Genomic DNA, 22,258 nt, shown 5'->3' with positions numbered 1-22,258 from the left:
ATGAGGAGCTAATTTGAAAATTTCTGGTATTTCAACATGAGGTTGGAATGATCTATGCATCAGGTGCTCCATTTGGAGACACTTATAAGCCACAAAGGAAGCAATTGATTTGTCTTTATACCAAAATTATTGCTTTTTTCATTATTTTTTAAAACACTGCTTCAATGCTAAAAATTTTAAAGCAGAAATTTTAAAAACATTCCTTCATTTGCTTTAAAACACTCCTCAGCCTACGACCTTTCTTATCCTATCTGCCATGGCAATCATTTCTTTAAAAAACATAATTTGCTTGTGGCATTAAGGAAGAACAAATGTTCCCAAATCCTCTTTATTTATTTATTTTCAGAACTAATGAGCAAATTTCTAGTTTCAATCCCCCAAAACTCTTCTTGGCACCCAACTGACCTGATAGGATGTTCGGAGATGGAGCTGGGTGGATGGAAAATACTGTATAGGGTTTTTGGTGGATGTACCTCGTGTGAATTTCGTAAATTTTATGACATGGGATTTAGTTGTGGAAAAAAATCACCTTTTTTGCTTTGTTTCGGACCAGAACCTGTGCAACCTCCGTGGCTGCTGCTGGAGCCCCCAGAGCGACACCAGCGTGCCCTGGTGCTACTTCTCCTCCAACCATGGCTACAAAATGGGGGGACAAGTGCAGTCAACTCCACAGGGTGAGTTCACACACCAAGAACTGGGAACACACGGATCCCAATAAAATCAATGATTTTATAATTTGTTTATTTTAATTTCCCCACCCCAAGGGTTCCAAGTTTTGTTGAACCGGCTCTCGTCACCGTCACTTTTCGGGAATGACATCAACACCGTGCTCCTCACTGCAGAATATCAGACACAAAATCGCTTTCGGTTCAAGGTGAGTTTTTCCAAGTTTAATGTGGTTTTTTTTTTTTTTTTTTTTTTTTTTTACAAAATTTTGGCCTGGGTGGTGCACAAGGGAGATTCTACAAGATTATAAAGGAATTAATTTGATTTAGTAATGAATCCTCTTTCTTGCTCTGTGACGCCTACCAAAAATTAGCACTCCCAGTGCTTCAAATGAAAAAATTTGGACCAGGAGAAACCTTTCTTGTACCCGGAGGAGCAATGGGTACAAAATCCTTAACACGACAGCATTCATGCAGAAAAAAAATCCCCCAAAATAGTTTTTTTTTTTCTTTAATCCTACTTCCATTTTTCCCCCTTTTCATCAGAAAAGAGTTTGGGTCAAGTACTTTTATTAATTTCATTATGGCTTTAGAACATCCAAAGCACGTTGTGTAAAATTCAGTGGCCGTTGATGGATTTTGAGCCTGGGCTGGACTTCTCTTGCCCTATTTTTGTCCTTTTTAAATTTTTTTTGGGGGGGATGAAGGGCGTTTGCCACACGTTTTCCTGCCAGAAATGTGGAAGTTGGGGTGGGTTTGCTATAACCAGCCAATATAGGACGTACAGAAAGACTGGAAGTGAGATGCTGTGAAATGCCTAAAAATATTATTATGCAGAATTTGAGCATAATTAGTCATGGGAAAAATACTCTCAGATCAAGTAATGATGGGAAATGTCTAAATATATGTATGAATATATATCTGACTCCAGTCAGATCACCTCCATAACTGGTCTCTAAGGCCCCTTCCATCCACGATTCCCAGTCCATCGCAGTCAGATCTCTTCCATAACTGGTCTCATCAGATGTTAAATCTGGAAAGTGTTAAATTCATTAATGTTTAACGTCCCAGTGTTCCTTTACAGATCACTGACCCCCAAAACAAAAGGTTTGAAGTCCCCCACGAGCACGTGGGGACCTTCAGTGGATCAGCGGCCTCCAATTTAAAATACAAAGTTGATGTCCAGGACAATCCCTTTAGCATCAGGGTCACCCGAGTAAGCAACGGAGCAGTTCTGTGAGTAACTTCGGAGCTTTTTATTTACAATATCGTGACATCATCCTCTTTTTTTTGGTTGGTTGGTTTGCTTTGGTTTTGAGTTTTTTTTTTTTGGTTGATTTATTTTATTTTATTTTATTTTATTTTATTTTATTTTATTTTATTTTATTTTATTTTATTTTATTTTATTATTTTATTTTCTACTCTATTTTATTTTATTTTGAAGGTATGGTCACATTGGGTGCTCTTTCGGGCATGCCAGCTCCTCCTTTTCTTCTTTTGATGGATGAACAGCATGGAAATATTCTTTCAATGTAAAATTGGAGATATTCTTTGCAAAATTTGGGCGATGGGGAGCTCCATCTCACGGGATCTTTTGCCCTGTTGCTTCTGCATCCTCTTTTCCCCTTAATCTTGGGGAAATCTTCACAGCTACTTTGTGCCATAAATTCAGGGCAATTATTCCTCAGTTCCTCAGTCACTACAAATCCTTGGCAGCACTTAAAATCGCTATTTTTTACGCTCAATCTGCAATTGTCAACCATCAATATCAGGCCATGCCTTATGCATATGATATGGGACTTTTCCCTACCAGCCAGCAGTAAGCTATTTCTAGTGAAATAGGAATAAAATGTGAAAAGTGAAGCATTTAAATCCCTTTATTTCCTTAGGAAAATAAAAAAAAAAAACACAACACCCAAACAGGAACTAAACCTGAACCAACATTAAAAGGCGGAAGCACCTGGAGGAAATATTTATTAAACCAATTAAGAAGTGATTATCAGCCTGACCACTAGCAATTCTTCGAGTTTAATTAGCTAGGATTTGCTTTCGTCCTTCGGGCTTTGTATTGTTTACTTTGTTAAAAGCCTTACTAAGGACTAATTTGCTGTTAACGACAGAGCTGGTGTTCAGGAAGCCACCTCTGATTTAACTGAGGCGTGGAGGGGTGAACACGTCATTTAATCCAGGGGGACCTGCTTGAAATAACACTCCGGAGGGTTGTTTATATTATCCTTAGTCTTTTTATTTAATTGAGAGCAAAACAAAGTTGCTTTTCATGAAAAAAAGAAGTTCACCACTAATGATTTATTGTTTAAACACACAGTATTTTTATTGTGGTATGTAAAAAAATACGGTTTTGGCCATAATATGTCGCCCAAGTGACAAAATCACTTTCTTCAAAATTCAAATTCGAACTTTTTTTTTCTTTTGAAATCAACGGCTTGGGATTTATTTATTTATTTATTTTGCATTTAGCGACACGAACGGATCTGACTTTCCCATTTTATCCCAAATTCCTCCAGGTTCGACACCTCCATCGGCCCGCTGGTGTACGCCAACCAATTCTTGCAGCTCTCCATCAAACTCCCCAGCAGCAACATCTACGGCGTGGGCGAGCACGTGCACAAGCAATTCCAGCATGATGTCAACTGGAAAACCTGGCCCATGTTCAGCCGGGACTCTGCTCCTTCAGGAGTAAGTAAATCTTATTATATTTACTTTGCGCAAATCCTGCGATCCAGACATATTGCGCAGTTGGCACCTCACCAAAATCCATTTTATTTTACTTTATCACTTATATTTTTTCTGCTGAGTGCTGCATGTGATTGCAAAATGGTATATATATAACCAAGTAAAATTGCCAGTGGAATAGCTTTTGGTCAATATTTGCAGTGATTTGGTCAATTTGTGCAGTATTGCAACATGCTGCCTATCAGCTCATGAGCATCGAAATCTTACACTTTTTTTTTGCTGATAAAAAGAATAAAAAACAGCCTGGGTGTGCATCGCCACATGCAGAACTCGGTCGGTACACCACTTTCCCTCGTAGCTCAGGAAATAATGCATTTGGCAGCTGTTGCTTTACAAAACATAATAGCTCTATCAGCTGTTTATGTATTTTTTCTACATATTTTTTTGTTCCCCCACACATTTTTTTTTTTCCCAAAGTGGTCCAGCTTCCAAGAAGCAGATTATTACATTTTTGGTTTGGATTCCCGTACATAATATATTTTTGTTTGTTTCTTTGGGGAAAATAGTCAAATAATTATCACTATGGTTATTCATATCTTTGGGGCTTTTTGAGAAAAAGGAAATATCTGCTAGAGTGTGCTAGTCCTTGACGAGGTAATATTGCAAAAATTAAAAAAAAAAATCGAGAGAATTACATTTCTGGTGTAATTTCTGGGCGCGATAAAGTGAGATTGTTGCAGCACTGATCCTCCTGTTGAAATAGGATTCAGGAGAATGGCTCAGTGCCTGCAATTAATTAATATTTTAAAAGAAGTATATTTCATAATGTTGAAATGTTGCCTATGGGCTGCTACAACTATTTTGTTTTTTCAACCCAAAACTAAGGCAAGTTGTTTCTTAATTTTCTACAACAAAATGCATTGCAGAAATGGTTGTGTTTATTTTCTTTCCATCCATGTTCAAATTTATAATCTTCATCCTTTTAATAATTGCTAATCAGAGGTTTGAAGTCTTATCTGTATGGCTCCAAGGGAGGCAGGTTTTCCCCAAATATGGGCTTTCGGTGAATTTTGAGCAAATTTTACATTCCCATTTTGAGAAGCTTAACCTCACAGGTGGTATGTTTTTTCTCTGAGATACTGGGTTTTTAATCATCTTTTCTGTTTTCCTTCAAGAACATGGATAACTTATATGGTGTTCAGACTTTCTTCTTGTGTTTGGAAGACAAAAGTGGAGCTTCTTTCGGTGTTTTCTTGATGAACAGCAATGCGATGGGTAAGCACGCCTTCTCCACAGCTTTACTCATTGCAAAAAAAATCCCCATTTTTGGATGATCTGCAGGGCTGTTGCACTGCAAATCTGCTGAACTGGTGTCAATTTTTTAAAAAGAGTCAATTTTTCGAAAAAAGCTCTCTTAAAATGTGTAACAGCAGTCATTGCAAGGATTTACTCGTTTCCTATGCAAATAGCTCACAGTTATTCTTAAGATTTTGTTGACCACTGCCATGGGCATTTTTGTTTGGGGTCAGGGGTGTTTTTGCTAGAGAGATTAAAATCAGAACCTAATTTTAAAATAACTTTAAACAGCACTTGTAAATATATGCCCTTAATTTTCCTTCATTAAGGCAAATTGGGCTTATTTTCCTTAGTTAAGGAACATGGTGCTTATTTGGATGCTGAAGTTGAAATATTCAAGTGTCCTGAGGCTGAAAATTTAATGAGAAGAAGTTGGATTTCTCTTTTTGGACTGTAAAGGACTGTAAATATGAACATTTTAAGAAATTAAGATAATTAACATTTTTTAAAGAAGCTGAACATTTTTCGTTTTAAGCTCAAGTAACTTAGCTTTTGGGTTTACTTGATTTTTTATATCTCATATCATCATAACAGTTACTGGAGATTTAGGAAATATCCCATCCCATTTTTGTGTGTTTTTTGGCTTGCAGAGTTCGCCCTGCAACCAGCGCCAGCTGTCACTTACAGAACAATTGGCGGAATTCTGGATTTTTATGTCTTCTTAGGCGACACTCCCGAGCAAGTGGTGCAGGAGTACGTGAAGGTAGGCATCCACCCTTGGGGGCACCCAAGCCCTGGGCAGTTGGTTCTTGGTAATGCTGCTTTGGTCAGGGTTGATTTTTGGCCAGATGTTGTCCAACCTTTGGCTTTGCTCTTTGCAAATCATCGTTATTGATGTTGAGTTAATAATTGTGTTGAGTGTTGAGCGTTGAACATTGAGCGTCGAACATTGACCGTTAGAGCATTAAAGTTCTGAGGATTAAAATATTAAATAACAAATCATTAAATATTGTAATTTTTTTTAAAAAAAAGCTTATTCTTTTATGTAAGACAGCAAATAAGTGGATATAATGCCAGCAAACAGAATGAGTTGCCACTTTTAAGAATAATATAATAACTTGATGGGTAACAATTGATACGTCGTTCTTGGCATCATCTTTTTCATTTGGCTTTTTCTGGGGGGAAAAAAGCACAGAAAAATTTCACAGTTGACGGGAATCGCTTCAAATGTGGCCTCTCACGCTCCAGTTGAATCCCTTTGAGGAGTGCAAATTTAGGGAATCAGACCCAAAAAGTTCATCCCTTTTCGGTTTTAATTTCCAGCTGGTCGGATTGCCGGCGTTGCCTTCCTATTGGGCTCTCGGGTTTCAGCTTAGTCGTTATGATTATGGGTCTCTGGATGAGGTGAAGGCGGTTGTGGAGCGGAACAGAGCAGTTGGACTTCCTTACGTGAGTAAAAATGTGACTTTTCATAGAGAAGGCAGCAAAATTGAACAAACAACTAAAATATCTATTTTTCCCAATATCTGATTTTCTGATGCTCTCAGAAGCCACAGAACATCAGCATCAAGAGCCAATTTTTCCCAGTTTTGTGAAAAAAAACAAGACTGGTGAATAATCATTAAAAATAGACACCTGCACCCAGTTGATTGTTTCAGCTGATTTTCCAGAAATTTTAATCAAAATGCAGCACATCCCAGAGTCAAGTATTGCTTCTTTTCTTTCAGGATGTTCAATACACAGATATTGATTACATGGAAGCAAGGAAAGATTTTACTTATGACAAAGTGAAATTCACAGACCTCCCTAATTTTCAAAGGTATCTGCACGACTATGGGCAAAAATATGTTCTCATACTGGTAAGCATTTATTATTATTGGTAATAATTATAATAATATATTTTACTATGACATTACATCAAATACATAATGTTATATATTGTGTATTATTCAAAAGAAATGAATTATTTTTCCTTTTTAAATAATATCAGGATAATTGAACATTGCTACACTTGACATCCTTAGAGTTGCTGGGCTCAGTAACAATGGGTGCACATTTTCTGTAGTATTGTATTTTTCTTCCATTTTTTTAGGATCCAGCTATTAGCACTGAGCGTCTTGAGAACAATTTACCCTACCTATCCTATGACAGGGGAGAAAGCAAGAAAGTTTGGATTAACGAATCCGATGGCGTAACACCCTTAGTTGGCGCGGTAAGGAAATATTTCCATTTTTTTTTAGCAATTTTCTGTACATTAGGTCAAAAGGAAAAGAAAGATTTTAAATGGCCAGGAGATGCCAGCAGCCAATATTGATTTATGATTATTATGATTATTTTCAATTATCACAGAGCAATTTCCCCTTTAGTGCTTTGAAAATTTCTTTAGAACAAGTTTACAAATGTATCTACTTACCGCACAATTTTGCATAACTTGATTTTGACTTAAAAAAAATGACTTTTGAGCTGAAAATTCAATACATTAACAACTTCTTTCTATGTGTAAATACTCTTTTGCAATCCATATCTCAAAAGTCTTCTCCTGATGCCTGTATCAACACTGTCCTGCAAAAATAATATTTCTCAGTTTTAATACCCAGAATGTTTTGGTTTTTTTCCATAACACCATCAAAAGTTTTATTTTTTCAATTAATATATTTTTTTTTTATTTAGGTGTGGCCAGGCAGAACTGTCTTCCCAGATTTCACCAGTCCCACCTGCACCAGCTGGTGGGTGTCAGAGTGTCAAGAGTTTTACAAGGAAGTGCCATATGATGGGCTCTGGATTGTAAGGAATTCACCATTTTTTTGATTTTCGTAAAAAGGAAAAAAAAGTCAATTTTATGGCTTGTTTTATTCTGCAATGAATTTGGAGAACGGTTTATGGTGAATAACCTGAAATCCATGCAGTATTTGTACATCTCTTCTGTAATTTTGATTTTTCATTTAATTTTAATTTAAAAATTTTAATTTAAAAGCTTTTAATTAAAAAACTTAAATTTTACCCTAATGCATTGGATACTTGCTTCCTTCAGTCAAGGCATATTCAGCGTAATTTTATTTATCAAAGAATAATGGTGACCACGATCATAATTCCTATGGTAGCTTTTATTTTTAATGAACTATGCCTTTAGGTAGAGAAAAAGTGAACACCTTTTGTAGGATTTGGGATTTTTACTGGGTAAGGACGTTTTTCTTTTCAGGCTGGAACACGCAGCCAGAGGGTTGTTTTTATTTTGTGCAAATATTTGGGAATTTGTAGAAAAATAACACAGGATTTGGGAAAAGCTGCAATTTATCCAGTTTGGGTGAAATCCTGCCATCACCACTTTGCTCCAAATTCATCATTCTGACATTCAGAAAGACTTTTTTGATGATTTTGTACATTGGTGTTGTGGTTGCTGGAGGAAAAAAATAACTAGTATTTTTTGTGCTTCTTGTGCGCTCCGGTCAGCAGCTACAAGTTGCTTTGCAATGACATAGTTGGCTGAAAGTCCAAAAAATATCGGTGTTGGGAATGTTTTAGCCTCAATTTGAAATTGGAATTTGCCATTTTTCAGGATATGAATGAAGTAGCCAACTTTGTTCAAGGCTCAAGTAATGGTTGTAAGCAGAATGAATTAAACTACCCACCTTACACACCCCGTAAGTCTGTCGTCTTTAGCAAAAAAAAATAATAAATCTTTTAGCAAAAATTCTGTGGATAATTGTGTTATCAGTTAAAAGGATATGGAGGGATTTTACTGTGGGTTTTATAGATTTTTTGAGTACTTTTATTGACTGAAAGTAAATATATACCAAATGCCAGGTCAAAGATGTGGTTTATATGGCTCACTAGAAAAGAATATCTTGTTTTACACCCATCAGAATAATAAATGAAGGTTGTCAGTGCCTTAATCGTATATAATAATTGTATCTTTTGTTGTTTTATTACCATCTATATCACCTACTATTTCAATGTCAATAATTAGAGGTGCAGGCAATGCTAAAGAGGAACTGAAATTCTTGATCAAGCCAGACCTTTGATCATTGCTAGACAATGGCCATGGCCAGATCAAATGGTTCAGAAATTTTGGGGTATAGTTTTTGGGCGAGTCCTTCCTGGCATGAGAAATACAGCTTGAAGCTGGATTTAATGTTATGAAATTGAAAATTTGGTGTACGTTAGCCTCACGCTGGTAAATCCCATCCCATTGGCAATGCTCAGGAGTGTGCAGGGAATTATTTTGCTTTCTATGTGGATTGCTGTGAGATACAGAAAGTTTGAAGGCAGAATACTTCTTTGTATGTAATTAAAAGTAAATCAATTAAATTCAATCCATTAAAATACATTTCCTAAACTGCTCTATTGCAGGAATTCTTGACCGACTCTTGTATTCCAATACACTCTGCATGGATGCAGTGCAAAATTGGGGGAAACAATATGATGTCCACAACCTTTTTGGATACTCCATGACTCTGTCAACACAAGAGTAAGGAAGACTTCTTAACATCTCAAATTAAAAGTAAATAAATAATAATAATCAGAGTGTCATAGAACCATTACGGTTGGAAACGACCTTCCAGAGTAGAGCCAATGCCCTTGATCTTGGGCAATTCACTTCCCAAGGAACCCAATCTGTGGGTCGATAGGAATTATCAGGCCTCTGCATCTCCAATCTTTCCACAATGGGCATTCAAAATTGCATTTTTGAAATTCAAATTAAATTTTTGAGTCAAAATTCAAAGCCCTAGCACTGGATTTTGGTGACGCAGTTCTGCGCATAGAGCAAAGCTGAAAGGAGACCCAGGCTTTGTTTTTTAGACTTAAAATGTGATGAAGGTTGGCAGGCAAAAGTGAAAGGGTTCTTTAAGGTTGGTGAAATTATTGATGCTAGTGAAATTAATGATGATAGTGAAATTAATAAAAATAATAATTTAGTTAATAGACACCTTAAAAATTAGGGGAGTCTGTGTCCTTAGCTTATTTATCATTGTAAATCAGTGAATATAAGTGTAGGTAGAGCTACTCATCTCCATACCCTCTTTATTCTTTGCCCAGTTCCACTCTTTTTTGATTTTTCAGAGCCATCAAAACTATATTTCCTGGGAAACGAAGCTTCCTTCTTACAAGGTCTACTTTTGCGGGGTCTGGGAAGTACGCGGGACACTGGCTGGGAGACAACGCCGCCACGTGGGATCAGCTCAAATGGGCGATTCCCGGAATGCTGGAATTCGGGCTCTTTGGAATCCCTTATGTACGAAATGGTCATTTTTGGTACCTTTTTACAACAAAAATTTAAATTATGCCCTATCAAGCTTGATATATATAAACCCATCTGTGTAAAAGTCTTATAGTAGAACTGTGGAATGGTTTTTGTTGGAAGGGACCTCTAAAGATCATCTAGTTCAACCTAATTCCACCTTTCAAAGCTTAAAATTAATCCCTTTGGGAGTCTATTTAAATATTTTCTTCCCAGGAATAACTGATTTTATCTTTACACCATTTCCCTCTATTGAATATGTGTGTGTATGGATATCAAATATAAGATTTGGTGTTTCAAGCCACCTCATACCTCTGGGAAAGTCTTTAAATGCAATTATTAATGAAATGCCCACATCCCTTTCCAGGATGTGGGCATTTTTCTTTGAATTTCTGTGACCTTGGTACTATTATGCTAATTTATGCATATTAGCACCAATGAGCAGTTTTAGCTTGGAGTCGGTTTAGCTTTCTGTAGGACCTATATTTGAATAATTCTAACTCCACGTGCACAGATGTTGGGCTGAAAAGTATTTACTGAAAAGTCAATTTCTACCTGGCTACTTCGTGTAATATCTCCAGAATTCTGGGGTTCAAACAGAGGAAAACACAATGGAAAATATAAAATTTAGGTACAGATGAAAGATTTGGAGAAATGGGATGTAAAAATGGGATAAATGGCTCTATGACCCTAGGCATCAATTAGGGATGAACAGAAAAATCTCCGTATCTTTAGAGGATTTTTGGTAGAGATGTGCCGTGTGCTCAACACATTCTGGTTTTATTTTAAGATTGGAGCAGATATTTGTGGTTTCTTTGATGACGTCTCAGAAGAACTTTGCCGGCGATGGATGCAAGTAGGAGCATTTTACCCATTTTCCAGGAATCACAACACCGAACTATGCCAAGTAAGTTGTACATCCTGTTACAGAGATTCATCTTGTGATAAGCTATCGCATTTCTGTTCTGGTAGTTAATACTAAATTAAATTCAGAATCTGTGAAAATAAATTCAGAATCTGTGAAAATAACTTCTGAATTCTGAAAATAACTTCTGAATTCTGAAAAATAACTTCTGAATTCTGAAAAATAAATTTCTACCACTAATAGTTAAACAGTAGACTGGTTTGAAATTGGTGCAACCTTATGCTTAGGAAATCCTTGCTGCAAATAATTTAGGGTTCAGAAAGGTTTAGCTTTATAAGGATTAATTGTAGGCACCAGAGAATATGCTTGGCATCGTTTCATTTTTGTAAATCTACATCTGACATCAAATTTCATACCCATTGGTGTCCACGAATGTGTTGTGCTTGCCAGAACATCCTGATTTTTGGCAGCACCCCATAGACCACAGAAATTAAAATCGCTTTTTGATTACTTTCAGCCCCAGGATCCTGCCTACTTTGGAGCCGATTCGATTTTGGTGAAAACCTCAAAGCACTACTTGAACATCCGCTACACGCTGCTGCCCTACCTGTACACGCTCTTCTACAAAGCTCACACTCAAGGAGACACGGTGGCACGGCCAGTTTTGCATGAGTATGTTCCCAAATCCATTCTTTTTTCTTAGAAAGAAAGAATTCTATCCCACATCTGTTCTTCCTAGAAAGAAGTTAACCATGTCTAGTTTGTGAAAGATACTGCGCATTGGAATATGCACAATGTCTGAATTTTGAAATACAATTTTAGAGTAATCTGGAGAGTCATCAAATCCATCTATAATTTCTGCACACACATCATAATTATCAGTTACTCTAAGAGTTTCTATGAAATTTCATTAGCAGCTGACTAAATTATTCTCTGTCAGCATGTCTGTTTTACAAATTTAATTTTCCTGCCTTTATTCCTATTTATTTTCTTGAAGCTTTTAAACTACCTTAAGAAACACACCCAGACACACTTATGCACAGGCGTAATTAATGCAGACTAAATTAATAAGCTATGTATTTACCTAAGATTAAGCACAATTAATGCCATTGCCTTCCTTTTTGCTTAGGTTTTATTCTGATGAAGCAACGTGGAGCGTGGACAAGCAGTTCCTGTGGGGTCCTGGCCTGCTCATTAGCCCCGTACTTGACCAAGTAGGTTTCACTGTCTCAATGTTTGATATTATTTGATATTTGACATCTTGATATCAAGTCCCGTCATGAATTCCCGAGGAACCTCAAGTCAAAAACTTCAGCTTTCTTACAGCAAATTGCAGCAGAACCCCCTCAACAAGTTGAATTCCTTGACCATCTATCCCCCTAATTCTTTTATTCCTTCGGTTTGAAATTGCCTTCTGATTTTCTGAGTTTTGGGAAAATATTGTTACTCAGCCTAAAAGTAAGGAGGAAGATCAGATTTTTTCTCATTGTCAGCTTTATTACGATTTTGGAAAATTTGGCCTATTGGATTAATTTGCATTCAAATATGAAATTTGTCTCTGTTTTTTCCTTATAGGGGGTGGACACAATTGAAGCATATATTCCTGATGCTGTCTGGTACGATTATGAAACGGTAAGGAAATAGGGTACAGAAATGTGGAGAGTTGCTGATTTTTAGCATTATACCACAGTGATCTCTGCTGGTTTACTTTGGGACCATCGGCAACAATATGGATAGTCTCAGGACTAAAACCTTTTAAGAAAAGGAGGGATTAAGATGAATTGAGGAATTAAGAATTAAGTCAAAAGGGAGAGTTAAGGAACTAGGAATTAAGCCAAAAGAAAGAATTGGGAATTAAGGAATTGGGAATTAAGTAAAAGGAAGAATTTAGGAACTGGGAATTAAGCCAAAAGGAAGAATTTAGGAACTGGGAATTATGTAAAAAAAGCACTAAAGAATGGGAATCAAGTCAAAAGGAAGAACTAAGGAAGTGGCAATTGATTCAAAAGAAAAAATTGAGAGGAATTAAGGAACTGAGGAATTAGAGAGAAGAAAGGAAGAATTAAGAAGAAATAAGGAATTAAAACAGCAGTGGGTGATGTAACCTAATTCTTCTTTATCCCTCTCCGCAAGGGCGCAAAACTGTCCGTCAGGAAGCAGAAAACGCCGCTCTACCTGCCCGCGGACAGGATGGGGCTTCACCTGCGAGGTGGCTATGTTTTTCCTACCCAGCAGCCAGCGATCACCACTGTTGCAAGGTATGTCCAAGGGTGGAATATGATCCTTCACTAAACTGGCAGGAAAATGGGATTTCAAGGAAGGGGCTTGGGGTCATCTGCTTTCAGGAAAAAAAAAAAAAAAAAAAGGAAAAAAAGGAAAAAAAGTAGTATTTGGAGCATTATTATTTAGCAGCATTTTAGCACTATTATTATCTAGTAGTACTTAACATTTGAAACTTGGAAATTAAGGACAGTCATCATTCATTTTCATGACCAATGACGTAGTATTTCTTATAATTAACTAGAGAAGATTTTTCTCTTTTCGTTCTTTTTCTTTTTTCTCTCTTTTCTCCTTTTGCAAACTTTCAGTGGATTTTATTCTTTTACTTGAAAATCATCAAACACGTAAACCCTGGATAACCAGGGACCAACACAAGACAATTCTCAAAGTTCTGAAGCCCCGTTGAGCTCTACACTCTTAAAATGAACATTAAAGACTTTTTATTTTATTTTACTTTAAAGACTGTTTATTACACATCTAAAATGTATTTATTAATAAATTGTGGGGTTTTGTTTTTGGTCCACAGCCGTAAGAATCCTATGGGACTGATCATTGCGCTGGATGACAACGAAGAAGCAACTGGGGAGTTGTTCTGGGATGATGGAGAATCCGCACGTGAGTCTTGATCAGCTCTTGTTAGTTCAGGAAAAATGGCCCAAAAATATTTGTAGGGTTGTTGTAGAGTTTTTGGGTTGGAAGGGTCCTTAAAGATCATCTACACGTTCATGATATGCACCCATGCATATGCACACGTTCTGATATGCACCCAAATGAGTTTCAGTGGGAGAAATACCACGCAACCCCTGTTCACCAAGAAAATTTGGTTAAAGATGAAAACTTTTACATTTCTGACCTTTTTGGAATCAGTTAAATTCCTGGGGACATCAGCAAAAATGTTGTTAACTCAAAAGGTATGCTTACTGACACCAAAATTTTTAAGGCAGCTGCTTCCCATGTTCATGAATTTGAATAACATACCAATATAAAAAAAATATATATATTTTTTTATTTTAATCTTGAAGTGAAGGATTTTTTGGCGAATGAAGAATGTTGAATTTTCTAAGGAATTTCTGATTATTTAGGCATCCCATTATCATTTAATTAGAAAGACTTTGGATACTTAAATCCTTCAGGAGCTTTTGAAGCCTCTTTGCCCTTCATGGAATTCATGCTCCTACATCTAAGAGATATTCTGCAGTGTATAATATCATGACTTGATAGGTAATTCCTAAACTTGAAAAAGACTAAAAAAATCACAGAGATTTCAGGAAAATAAAAGGATATTGACATCCTGGGTCAATTCCACAAAAGACGGAAATTGGCAGAATGCATTTTATTTATTTATTTTTTAATGCCTTTCATTCTGTGCTGCAACCAAAATTTATTTTTCTGTATTTTAGCTTCCGATGGCAGTAGAAACTACATTTTCTATGAGTTCAAAGTTTCCAATGTAAGTATACATATGTTTTAAAAAAATTAATTTTCATTTCCAATGTTAAACTTCTATGGGTATTCTCTTTTCCTTTCCCTATTTTCCTACAATATTACTAAGAAATGGAGTATTTGGTAAAAGTCTAAGAGGTGTCATTTTCAAAATATTATCGCTAATGAAATTATTTATAATATCTGAAAAATTCCAATTTCTTGATATATTATAGAGTGAGAAAAAACACCTGATTATAGAATTTATAAATTCTATAAATTTATAAAGTCTGTAAAGGAGAAAAGCTGTAAAACATCATCAGCAGGTAGAATTTGAAAGGAGATTAATACAATGCTTGTGAGTCTCAAAATCTGACAAATTGACAGAAATCCTTGTATATTGGAAAAAAAATGAAGCTGAATATCTCCGATGAGTGAGGGGAAGAGCGGAATTAAAATCTGGGGAAACACTGGCAATTCAATGCAATTATTTCATTGTTTCTCAGAACACGTTGCAATTGAACGTCATAAACAACAATTACTCCGACCCGAACAACCTGGTGTTCGAAGAAATCAAAATTTTGGGATTGCAGGAGGAACTGATGACAGTCACGGTGCTGCAGAACAATGTTGAGCAAGTTTCTTCTCATAACATCACCTATAATCCTACAGACAAGGTAAAGAATGGGAGGAAAACTGGAATTAAATTTTTCTGGAGTCATATATATTAGATATATAAATACTATATGTTATATATATAATTATATAAATGTATATATATAAAATAATTATAATATATTATTATATCTGTTGGGTATATATTACAGTAGAGAGTGGCCAGTAGTATTGTAAGTCTTTGGTATATGCAGATTTTACTGCAGAAAAACAAAGTATAATTTCATTAAACTCACGTATTTAGGTGGCAGATCTGATTTGCTCTCAGACATTGCGAACAAAAAAATGTTTGTTATTTATTTACGTGGGTCAATTACATTTATAAGGGGGGGGAACAGATTTAGAATTTTAGTTAATGTTGCAGGAGGGAGGTAATATTTGCCTTCTTTACCACTTAATCAAATAGTTTTCAAATCGTAAATATAAAAGGTAAAAAATCAATTGGTTTAAAAAACTTAAGCATTTAGTTAAGAGCTGTGCGATTCTCTTCAGCCCTAGTGTGCTTCCATGTGAGTTGAGGGGTCGGAGCTTTTCCAGATCTGTGCGTGAATTTGGCAACATTTAACATCGGGTGAAATTTAACGGTTGAAATTATTTAACATTTGGAAAAATCAGAGTGCATAAAATGTCATGTTGGGCAAGTTCTTGTTTCTGCAGATCTTAAAAAAGAAAAAAAAAAGACAATAATGAATGGGATACACAACTTATTGTTAATTTTTGTTAATATTGTAAATTTTTAATTGCTTTATTGTTAATTTTTATAGTTTGCTGTTATAAAAGGGCTCCAGCTTGATTTAGGCAAATCGTACTCCTTAAGATGGACTCTAGGAACCCGCGTCTCTGAAAAATTTGATTGTTATCCCAGCGCAGGGGCCACCAAGGAACTATGCGAACAACGCGGCTGCACCTGGGCTGTAAGCAAAGATTTATCCTGTTTTAAGAATTAAACTTTTTTTTTTTTACAAGAAAAAGTTCAAATTTTCCTTCTGTCAGATCGCCTCAGAAAACTGTGCTTCATTGAAGCTGTTTTAAACCAGTTCTGAAGTCTGAAAATTAGAAGAAAATCTGGTGTTTTGGAAAATACAGTATATAATAATAATATAGTGTATATTATTATAATGGTGTATTTCTATGATTATAGAAAATAATAGGAATATTAGAAAAATAGAAAATAATATTATTGCTATAAATATATTCTATAGATTATTATAGAAATAATAATAGAGTTATAAAAAATAGAAGAAACTTGATATTCTTACCTCCATTGGGCTCTGCCACTGCCAACAAGACCTGCGATGCATCAGGTTTGGGATTTTTTGCATTTTTTTTTTTTTTTAAATATTAAGCTTCCATTGTTGAAACACATTCAGCTAAATTCAATTCCTCGAGAAATCCAGAATGAGAAGAGATCCTTGAATCTCGAGGGAATCTTCCACTCTCTGTGAATGTAACGGGTCATGCCCCCGTTGGATATATCCAAACCATAATTCCTGTTCCTGGAGATTTTTAGGTTTTATTTCTGGATTGTTGTGCATGGTTGTGATGACCGTGACAGCGTGATCACAGGCTGGAGTGGTGGACGAATTGCCTGAAATTTGTCATTATTAGATGTGTTTGTCGTTATTAGAAATATTTGGGGAATTTTAGATATTTGAGAATGGCTCTTCGTGCAGAAGCATGTTTGGCCAAGTTATGAACTATTTTAAATGTTTTCTTAAGTTGAGTGAGGCCTTGAATTTGGTGACAAAAGGTGCAAAAATACTCATTAGGAGATAAAATGCAATGAGAAGGCACAGATTTGTTTGTACAAATAGGAGAAATGGTGATTATTGAGAGCTGATGCATTAACCAACGTCAGCGCTTGGAATAATTTGAGGGTGAATTCTTGACTGGAACGAATTCATTATTTCTAAAACAGTGTGGATAATAATAACAATCTGCCTTTATTGCTTAACACTGGGGACAAAAATGTGTTATCTGGAAAAAAAACAAAAACTTTTGGAATCCTTGCTGCTTAAAACTAAATTAAAAAAGAAAAGCAAGTGACTCCTTCACTAATTGGCCACGTGCTTGCATTTTCAGGAAGACACCTCCGGTTCTGGTTTGAACATTCCCTACTGCTATTACGGCTCTGACAACAGTTACTCCATCTCCAATGTCCAATACACGGCGTCGGGGCTGGCGGCCAACCTCACCTACACAAACACCACGGCCAGGGCCTTTGAGAGGTCCACGTCGCCCATCAGCACGCTTCGCTTGGAGGTGATATACCACAGCAACGACATGCTCCAGTTTAAGGTATTTCTCCCAGTTTCTGGTCCTCCGCCAGCCAAATTCATTATATTTCTCAGAATGACGTTTTTTGTCAGTTTAGTGTTGCATGGGTGGTGCACTCTCATCAAAATGAGTTTCTTTTTTTAACCAAATGCATGGTTAATGGTTAGACTTGATGATTTTGGAGGTTTTTCCCAAACCAAGTGATTCTGTGTGATTCTGCATGATTCTGAGCAATTCTGCAAGATTCTGTGCAATTTAAAGAGCATTTATTGCTCTTAGGCCATATCTTGTTTTTCGTGGAGGAATTTCATCCCATTTTTTCTACTGGAAAATCATAGATCGAGCATACAATGTCAATGTGTACGTGGGATGTCATACAGAACTGGAACTGAAGAGATTTAATCAATATAATCAGTTCTGTTATGAAACATGACTTTTTCTTGACCGTTCAACTTCTGAAACCTTTAATATCTTATCATTTAGATTATAATTTATTACTCTATGTTTAATAAAATAACTCTAAATTGGGTATATTATTAAAACGAGCAGACATAGTCTTGAATCAAGTCGTGTCATCCTACATACTGCAGAAAACCCAAAGAGGAATCTCTTAAAATTACCTAAAAATTGAACCAAAAATGTGAAATCCATCATACCTAAAAATACACTTAAGATATTTGAATAATTAAGAGTCATTCCTTGTCCAAAATAAAATCTTATTGCTCTTTATTTTCCAGCCCCAATAGTTTGAAGGAATTTGAGAAAGGAATATGCACTGAAGGAAACCATTTAACAGATTTACTAATTTTTAAAGTAATTCTTATCATTATTGGCAAGGTTTTGAACAACTCTGTGTCTGACTTGGAGTCTTCCAGTCTGTAAATTAATTTTATCTAATTCAATAGGAATACTGCTTTTGCTATTTTTTATCCTGAATTTCTGAAAATACAGGTTGCTTATTTATCCTTTTTTTCCTTTTTGGATTCTGTGTGCATTGACCTGAATTAATTTTCCCTGCATAGATTTATGATTATGCAAATAAAAGGTATGAGGTGCCGGTCCCGCTGAATCTCCCCAGCACCCCAACGAGCTCAGCCGAGCAGCGACTCTACGACGTAACGCTCCAGACAAAGCCGTTTGGGATCCAGGTTCGACGCAGGAGCACTGGGACCGTTATGTAAGCCACGCTCACTCCATTCATGTCGGGATTTTGAGTTGAAATTTTCTTTATCTTCTCTCCTTCCTTTTCCCTTCCTCTCTTTTTTATTTTTTTAATTTAATTTTATTTATTTATTATGTATTTTTTTATTTCCCTACAAAGAGTTTCCTTTCCCATATGTAATGCCACGTATAAGTTTTTGTATCCATCCCAATAAATGCCCACATCTGTCCAAAGCTAAACTCTGCTAAATTGGCAATCACTCAACTTTTTCTTAAGTCTGAGATAATTAACCCAGAGGAAAACAGAACTCTCTATTTCAGTAACAGGGCAATTAATAAATCAAACAAGATTAATTTCTTTCCTTGGTGAAGCACGCACCAGCCCTAGAACAATGAAGTTAGCAGCTGGAGGTCTTACTCCTTTCAAGCTAAATATTTTTTGCCATTCTTTAAAGTAATCAGAATTTAATTACAAGTTGAGTTAATTTGTGCCAACAAGAATAAATGATATGTTCTGTAATTCAGCCTCCCACATCTATGTCAGTCATTGGAAGATCTTTACTGGGTTGTAACTCAGTTTTTAACAGTAAAAAAGCTGATTTTTGTCTGTTTTGAAATGATCTGCCCCAAAAAAGAGAAAATAAATTAAGCTCAATAAATAAATAAAAATAATAAAAAAGCAACCACCAAACCTTCTAATGTTTTCTAATCTTTCTTGATAACCAAAACAATTTTATCCCAACTTTTGTGCATAGTAAGACATTTAGAAAAGAGTTGGCCTTGGAAGGGTCGCCAGCCATGCACGATGCTAAAATCACCATTTTGTTGTATTTTGCCCCATTCTAGCTGGGATTCGCAGCTGCCCACGTTCACGTTCAGCGACATGTTCATCCAGATTTCTACCCGCCTGGCCTCCCAGTACTTGTACGGCTTTGGCGAAACCGAGCACACCATGTATCGCCGGGACATGAACTGGCACACGTGGGGGATGTTCACCAGGGACCAGCCTCCTGGCGTAAGTGACAACAAATTCCGATTTTTTCCAAAAAAAATGATGTTTTTTGTTTGGCGTCGACCAGTGTTGATTTGGCTACAGGTGGGTGTCCTCCTATGCGCACCTCAGTGCCTAGACCAGACCTTGGCAAACTCCTGTGATGCTGGGATTCAATTAGGATATAAAATCCAAAATTTTGTGTCTACGTGCATCTGTGTAGTTGTCTGCATAACCCAAATATTTTCAAGGGATTAATTGTGTAATAGCAGCGCTGTATTTTAGCTCAAATTTCCAGCTCAGGTCTTGAACCATCTTGAGAAAATGAAAAAATAAGAGAAAGCCGCTTGTCTTGAAGCTACAGGCTACCTGGAAATACTTCAAAAGAATAAGTTTTCTCCTAGAAAACCTATTTTTAGCAATTTTTAAAGGCAGGAATACATTTGCTTCCCTCCTTCCAAATTTTGTGTAGCTTGACCTCAAAATTTGAGGCTGACAGTGATCGCTCCTGGTCAACGTCTACCGCAGTATGATTTTGAATGTTTTTGGTTGCTGTTGTGCATCTGATCATTTATTTGTAAAGTATCATTTCTTGGGATATGCAAATAAGCAGAAGGTTCATGATGTCATTCCAATAAAAATTACTTTTTTTGCAGTACAAGTTGAATTCCTATGGTTTCCAGCCATTCTACATGGGTCTTGAAGAAGACGGCAATGCCCATGGAGTTCTCTTGCTCAACAGCAATGGAATGGGTAAAATAAAAATAAAAATCATTATTTTCACCACGTGTTTTTTTAAAGCTCAGGTTCTGAGACAGCAGCTTGCTCAGGCATTTGTTGCCTCACTGCCTGATCTCTGTTTTCAGACGTGACGTTCCAGCCCACGCCAGCTCTGACATATCGCACAATTGGGGGAATTCTGGACTTTTACGTGGTTTTGGGTCCAACACCAGAGAGCGTTGTTCAGGAACACACTGCGGTATGATTCCTGCTACAAATTCAAAGTATTTTTTTTTGTTGTTGTTCTGTTTTCACCTGCTTGCATTAAATGTTCTTTCTTCTTCATTTGTAGCTGATCGGGCGACCAGTCTTGCCACCCTACTGGGCACTGGGATTCCAGCTGTGCCGCTATGGATATGAAAATGACTCCGAAGTTGCCCAATTAGTGGAAGACATGAAGGCGGCCAGAATACCCTACGTACGTTGAGAAACAATAAAGCCTGTCAATTCTTGGCCACCTCCTTTCCTCTTGGCCTCCTCCTTCTTGACAGGAAATGACCAAAAAAAGCCCTTTATGTTGATTATTTATTTATTTATTTATTTATTCTTTCTTTCTTTATTTATTTTTGTGAACCACAGGATGTCCAGTACACAGATATTGATTATATGGAACGGCAATTGGACTTCACGCTTAGCCCGCAATTTGCTGGATTACCAAATCTAGTTAATAAAATAAGAGAAGAAGGAATGAGGTTTATCATAATCCTGGTGAGTTTGGACTTCTTCTTTTCAGTTGCAGTCTGGGATTGAATAATGCAGAATACGCTTAGCAGGATTTCTGTATTTGTCTTTGGAACATAAAATTAATATGATATTCCCTGTAATCTTAGGATCCAGCCATATCTGGAAACGAAACCAATTACCTTGCCTACGAAAGAGGCTTGCAGAAGGATGTCTTCATAAAGTGGCCCAATTCCAACGAAATTGTCTTTGGAAAGGTGCAGTTCTTAAAAAACATTTTTTTTGTATTTTATCCAAACCAGCATCATGCCAGCCAAGACGTTAAAAGACTTCCAATATCACATTAATTCCCGAATTTAGGTGGCACAAATCAAAACACCTTTGGTTTGAGTCACCACTGGAGAACATAGCAAGCTGTTATATAAATCTACATATTTATATAGATTATTTTGAATCTATTATTTTAAATAGATATGTTTATATAGATTATAAAGCCATATATTATACCCAGTTTCATTTGGTTAATTTAATGTGTTCTTCCTCCTATTAGGTCTGGCCGGATTATCCCAACGTGCAAGTTAATAACACACTGGATTGGGATACCCAGGTGGAAGTAAGCATGAGTACTTTTTGTCAATAGTCACAAACAGGGCAGGAACGCCAAAGTTATCAGATTATGGCAAAAAAAAAAATGATGATAAAACTGAGTTGGCGGAACAGGACAGACCAAAAAAAAAAAAAAAAGAAAATCAAAAATACCACAGGCATGAGATGCAGAAAATGTCAAGCCTGTCTTCCAGAACATCTAAAAAATGTAGCAAAAGCAATTTTTTTAGCCAAATTCCATTGTTTTAGCAGTGGGATGCTTTCAGTCATGAGTCTATGCTTTATATATATAATATATATATTTTTTTCCTACAATTTTCACAGCTCTACCGAGCGTATACAGCTTTCCCAGACTTCTTCCGCAATTCCACAGCTGAATGGTGGGCAACAGAAATCATGGAAGTCTACGATAATCCCCGCAATGCATCGCAGAGCTTGAAGTTTGATGGCATATGGATCGTAAGTGTAAAAAATTATTCGATTTCTGACACTTTTTATTGTGCCTTATTATTGGAATGGTCCATGGAAGTTTAGAAAGCCCTTTTCTTCTTAACAGCATCAATATTTTTTTGTTGAAACACTGGACTTCCTCAAATCTTCATTATTTACTACTTTATTATTGATTA

The 22,258-nt window shown here is 36.3% G+C and overlaps 1 protein-coding gene across 3 annotated transcripts in view; it reads left to right on the top strand.

Annotated features, from left to right (window-relative positions):
* LOC310890772 (maltase-glucoamylase-like) overlaps window positions 1-22,258 on the top strand; it is a 36,422-nt gene that overhangs the window by 5,994 nt on the left and 8,170 nt on the right. The window contains exons 4-35 of one of the 3 annotated variants that reach the window (XM_083853104.1): window positions 554-674; window positions 765-874; window positions 1,750-1,901; window positions 3,191-3,362; window positions 4,535-4,634; window positions 5,306-5,418; window positions 5,979-6,104; window positions 6,383-6,514; window positions 6,748-6,867; window positions 7,326-7,439; window positions 8,212-8,296; window positions 9,006-9,123; window positions 9,717-9,888; window positions 10,685-10,801; window positions 11,277-11,431; window positions 11,889-11,973; window positions 12,335-12,391; window positions 12,893-13,017; window positions 13,566-13,654; window positions 14,440-14,489; window positions 14,968-15,138; window positions 15,901-16,050; window positions 17,219-17,434; window positions 18,436-18,590; window positions 19,421-19,589; window positions 20,222-20,318; window positions 20,432-20,544; window positions 20,638-20,763; window positions 20,925-21,053; window positions 21,176-21,283; window positions 21,577-21,639; window positions 21,957-22,091. In XM_083853104.1, coding sequence (XP_083709230.1) covers window positions 554-674; window positions 765-874; window positions 1,750-1,901; window positions 3,191-3,362; window positions 4,535-4,634; window positions 5,306-5,418; window positions 5,979-6,104; window positions 6,383-6,514; window positions 6,748-6,867; window positions 7,326-7,439; window positions 8,212-8,296; window positions 9,006-9,123; window positions 9,717-9,888; window positions 10,685-10,801; window positions 11,277-11,431; window positions 11,889-11,973; window positions 12,335-12,391; window positions 12,893-13,017; window positions 13,566-13,654; window positions 14,440-14,489; window positions 14,968-15,138; window positions 15,901-16,050; window positions 17,219-17,434; window positions 18,436-18,590; window positions 19,421-19,589; window positions 20,222-20,318; window positions 20,432-20,544; window positions 20,638-20,763; window positions 20,925-21,053; window positions 21,176-21,283; window positions 21,577-21,639; window positions 21,957-22,091 — 3,945 coding nt within the window. Of the gene's footprint in view, window positions 1-553; window positions 675-764; window positions 875-1,749; window positions 1,902-2,739; window positions 3,005-3,190; window positions 3,363-4,534; window positions 4,635-5,305; window positions 5,419-5,978; window positions 6,105-6,382; window positions 6,515-6,747; window positions 6,868-7,325; window positions 7,440-8,211; window positions 8,297-9,005; window positions 9,124-9,716; window positions 9,889-10,684; window positions 10,802-11,276; window positions 11,432-11,888; window positions 11,974-12,334; window positions 12,392-12,892; window positions 13,018-13,565; window positions 13,655-14,439; window positions 14,490-14,967; window positions 15,139-15,900; window positions 16,051-17,218; window positions 17,435-18,435; window positions 18,591-19,420; window positions 19,590-20,221; window positions 20,319-20,431; window positions 20,545-20,637; window positions 20,764-20,924; window positions 21,054-21,175; window positions 21,284-21,576; window positions 21,640-21,956; window positions 22,092-22,258 lie in introns of those variants that run through there. The other 2 variants (XM_083853106.1, XM_083853105.1) reach the window with 2 other exon arrangements.

Source organism: Anser anser (genome assembly GCF_964211835.1).
Source record: "Anser anser genome assembly, contig: HAP1_SCAFFOLD_452, whole genome shotgun sequence".
NCBI classification, from domain to species: Eukaryota; Metazoa; Chordata; class Aves; order Anseriformes; family Anatidae; genus Anser; species Anser anser.
Note: the sequence above shows the minus strand (reverse complement) of the source record. Positions and strands in the feature narration are given on the sequence as shown.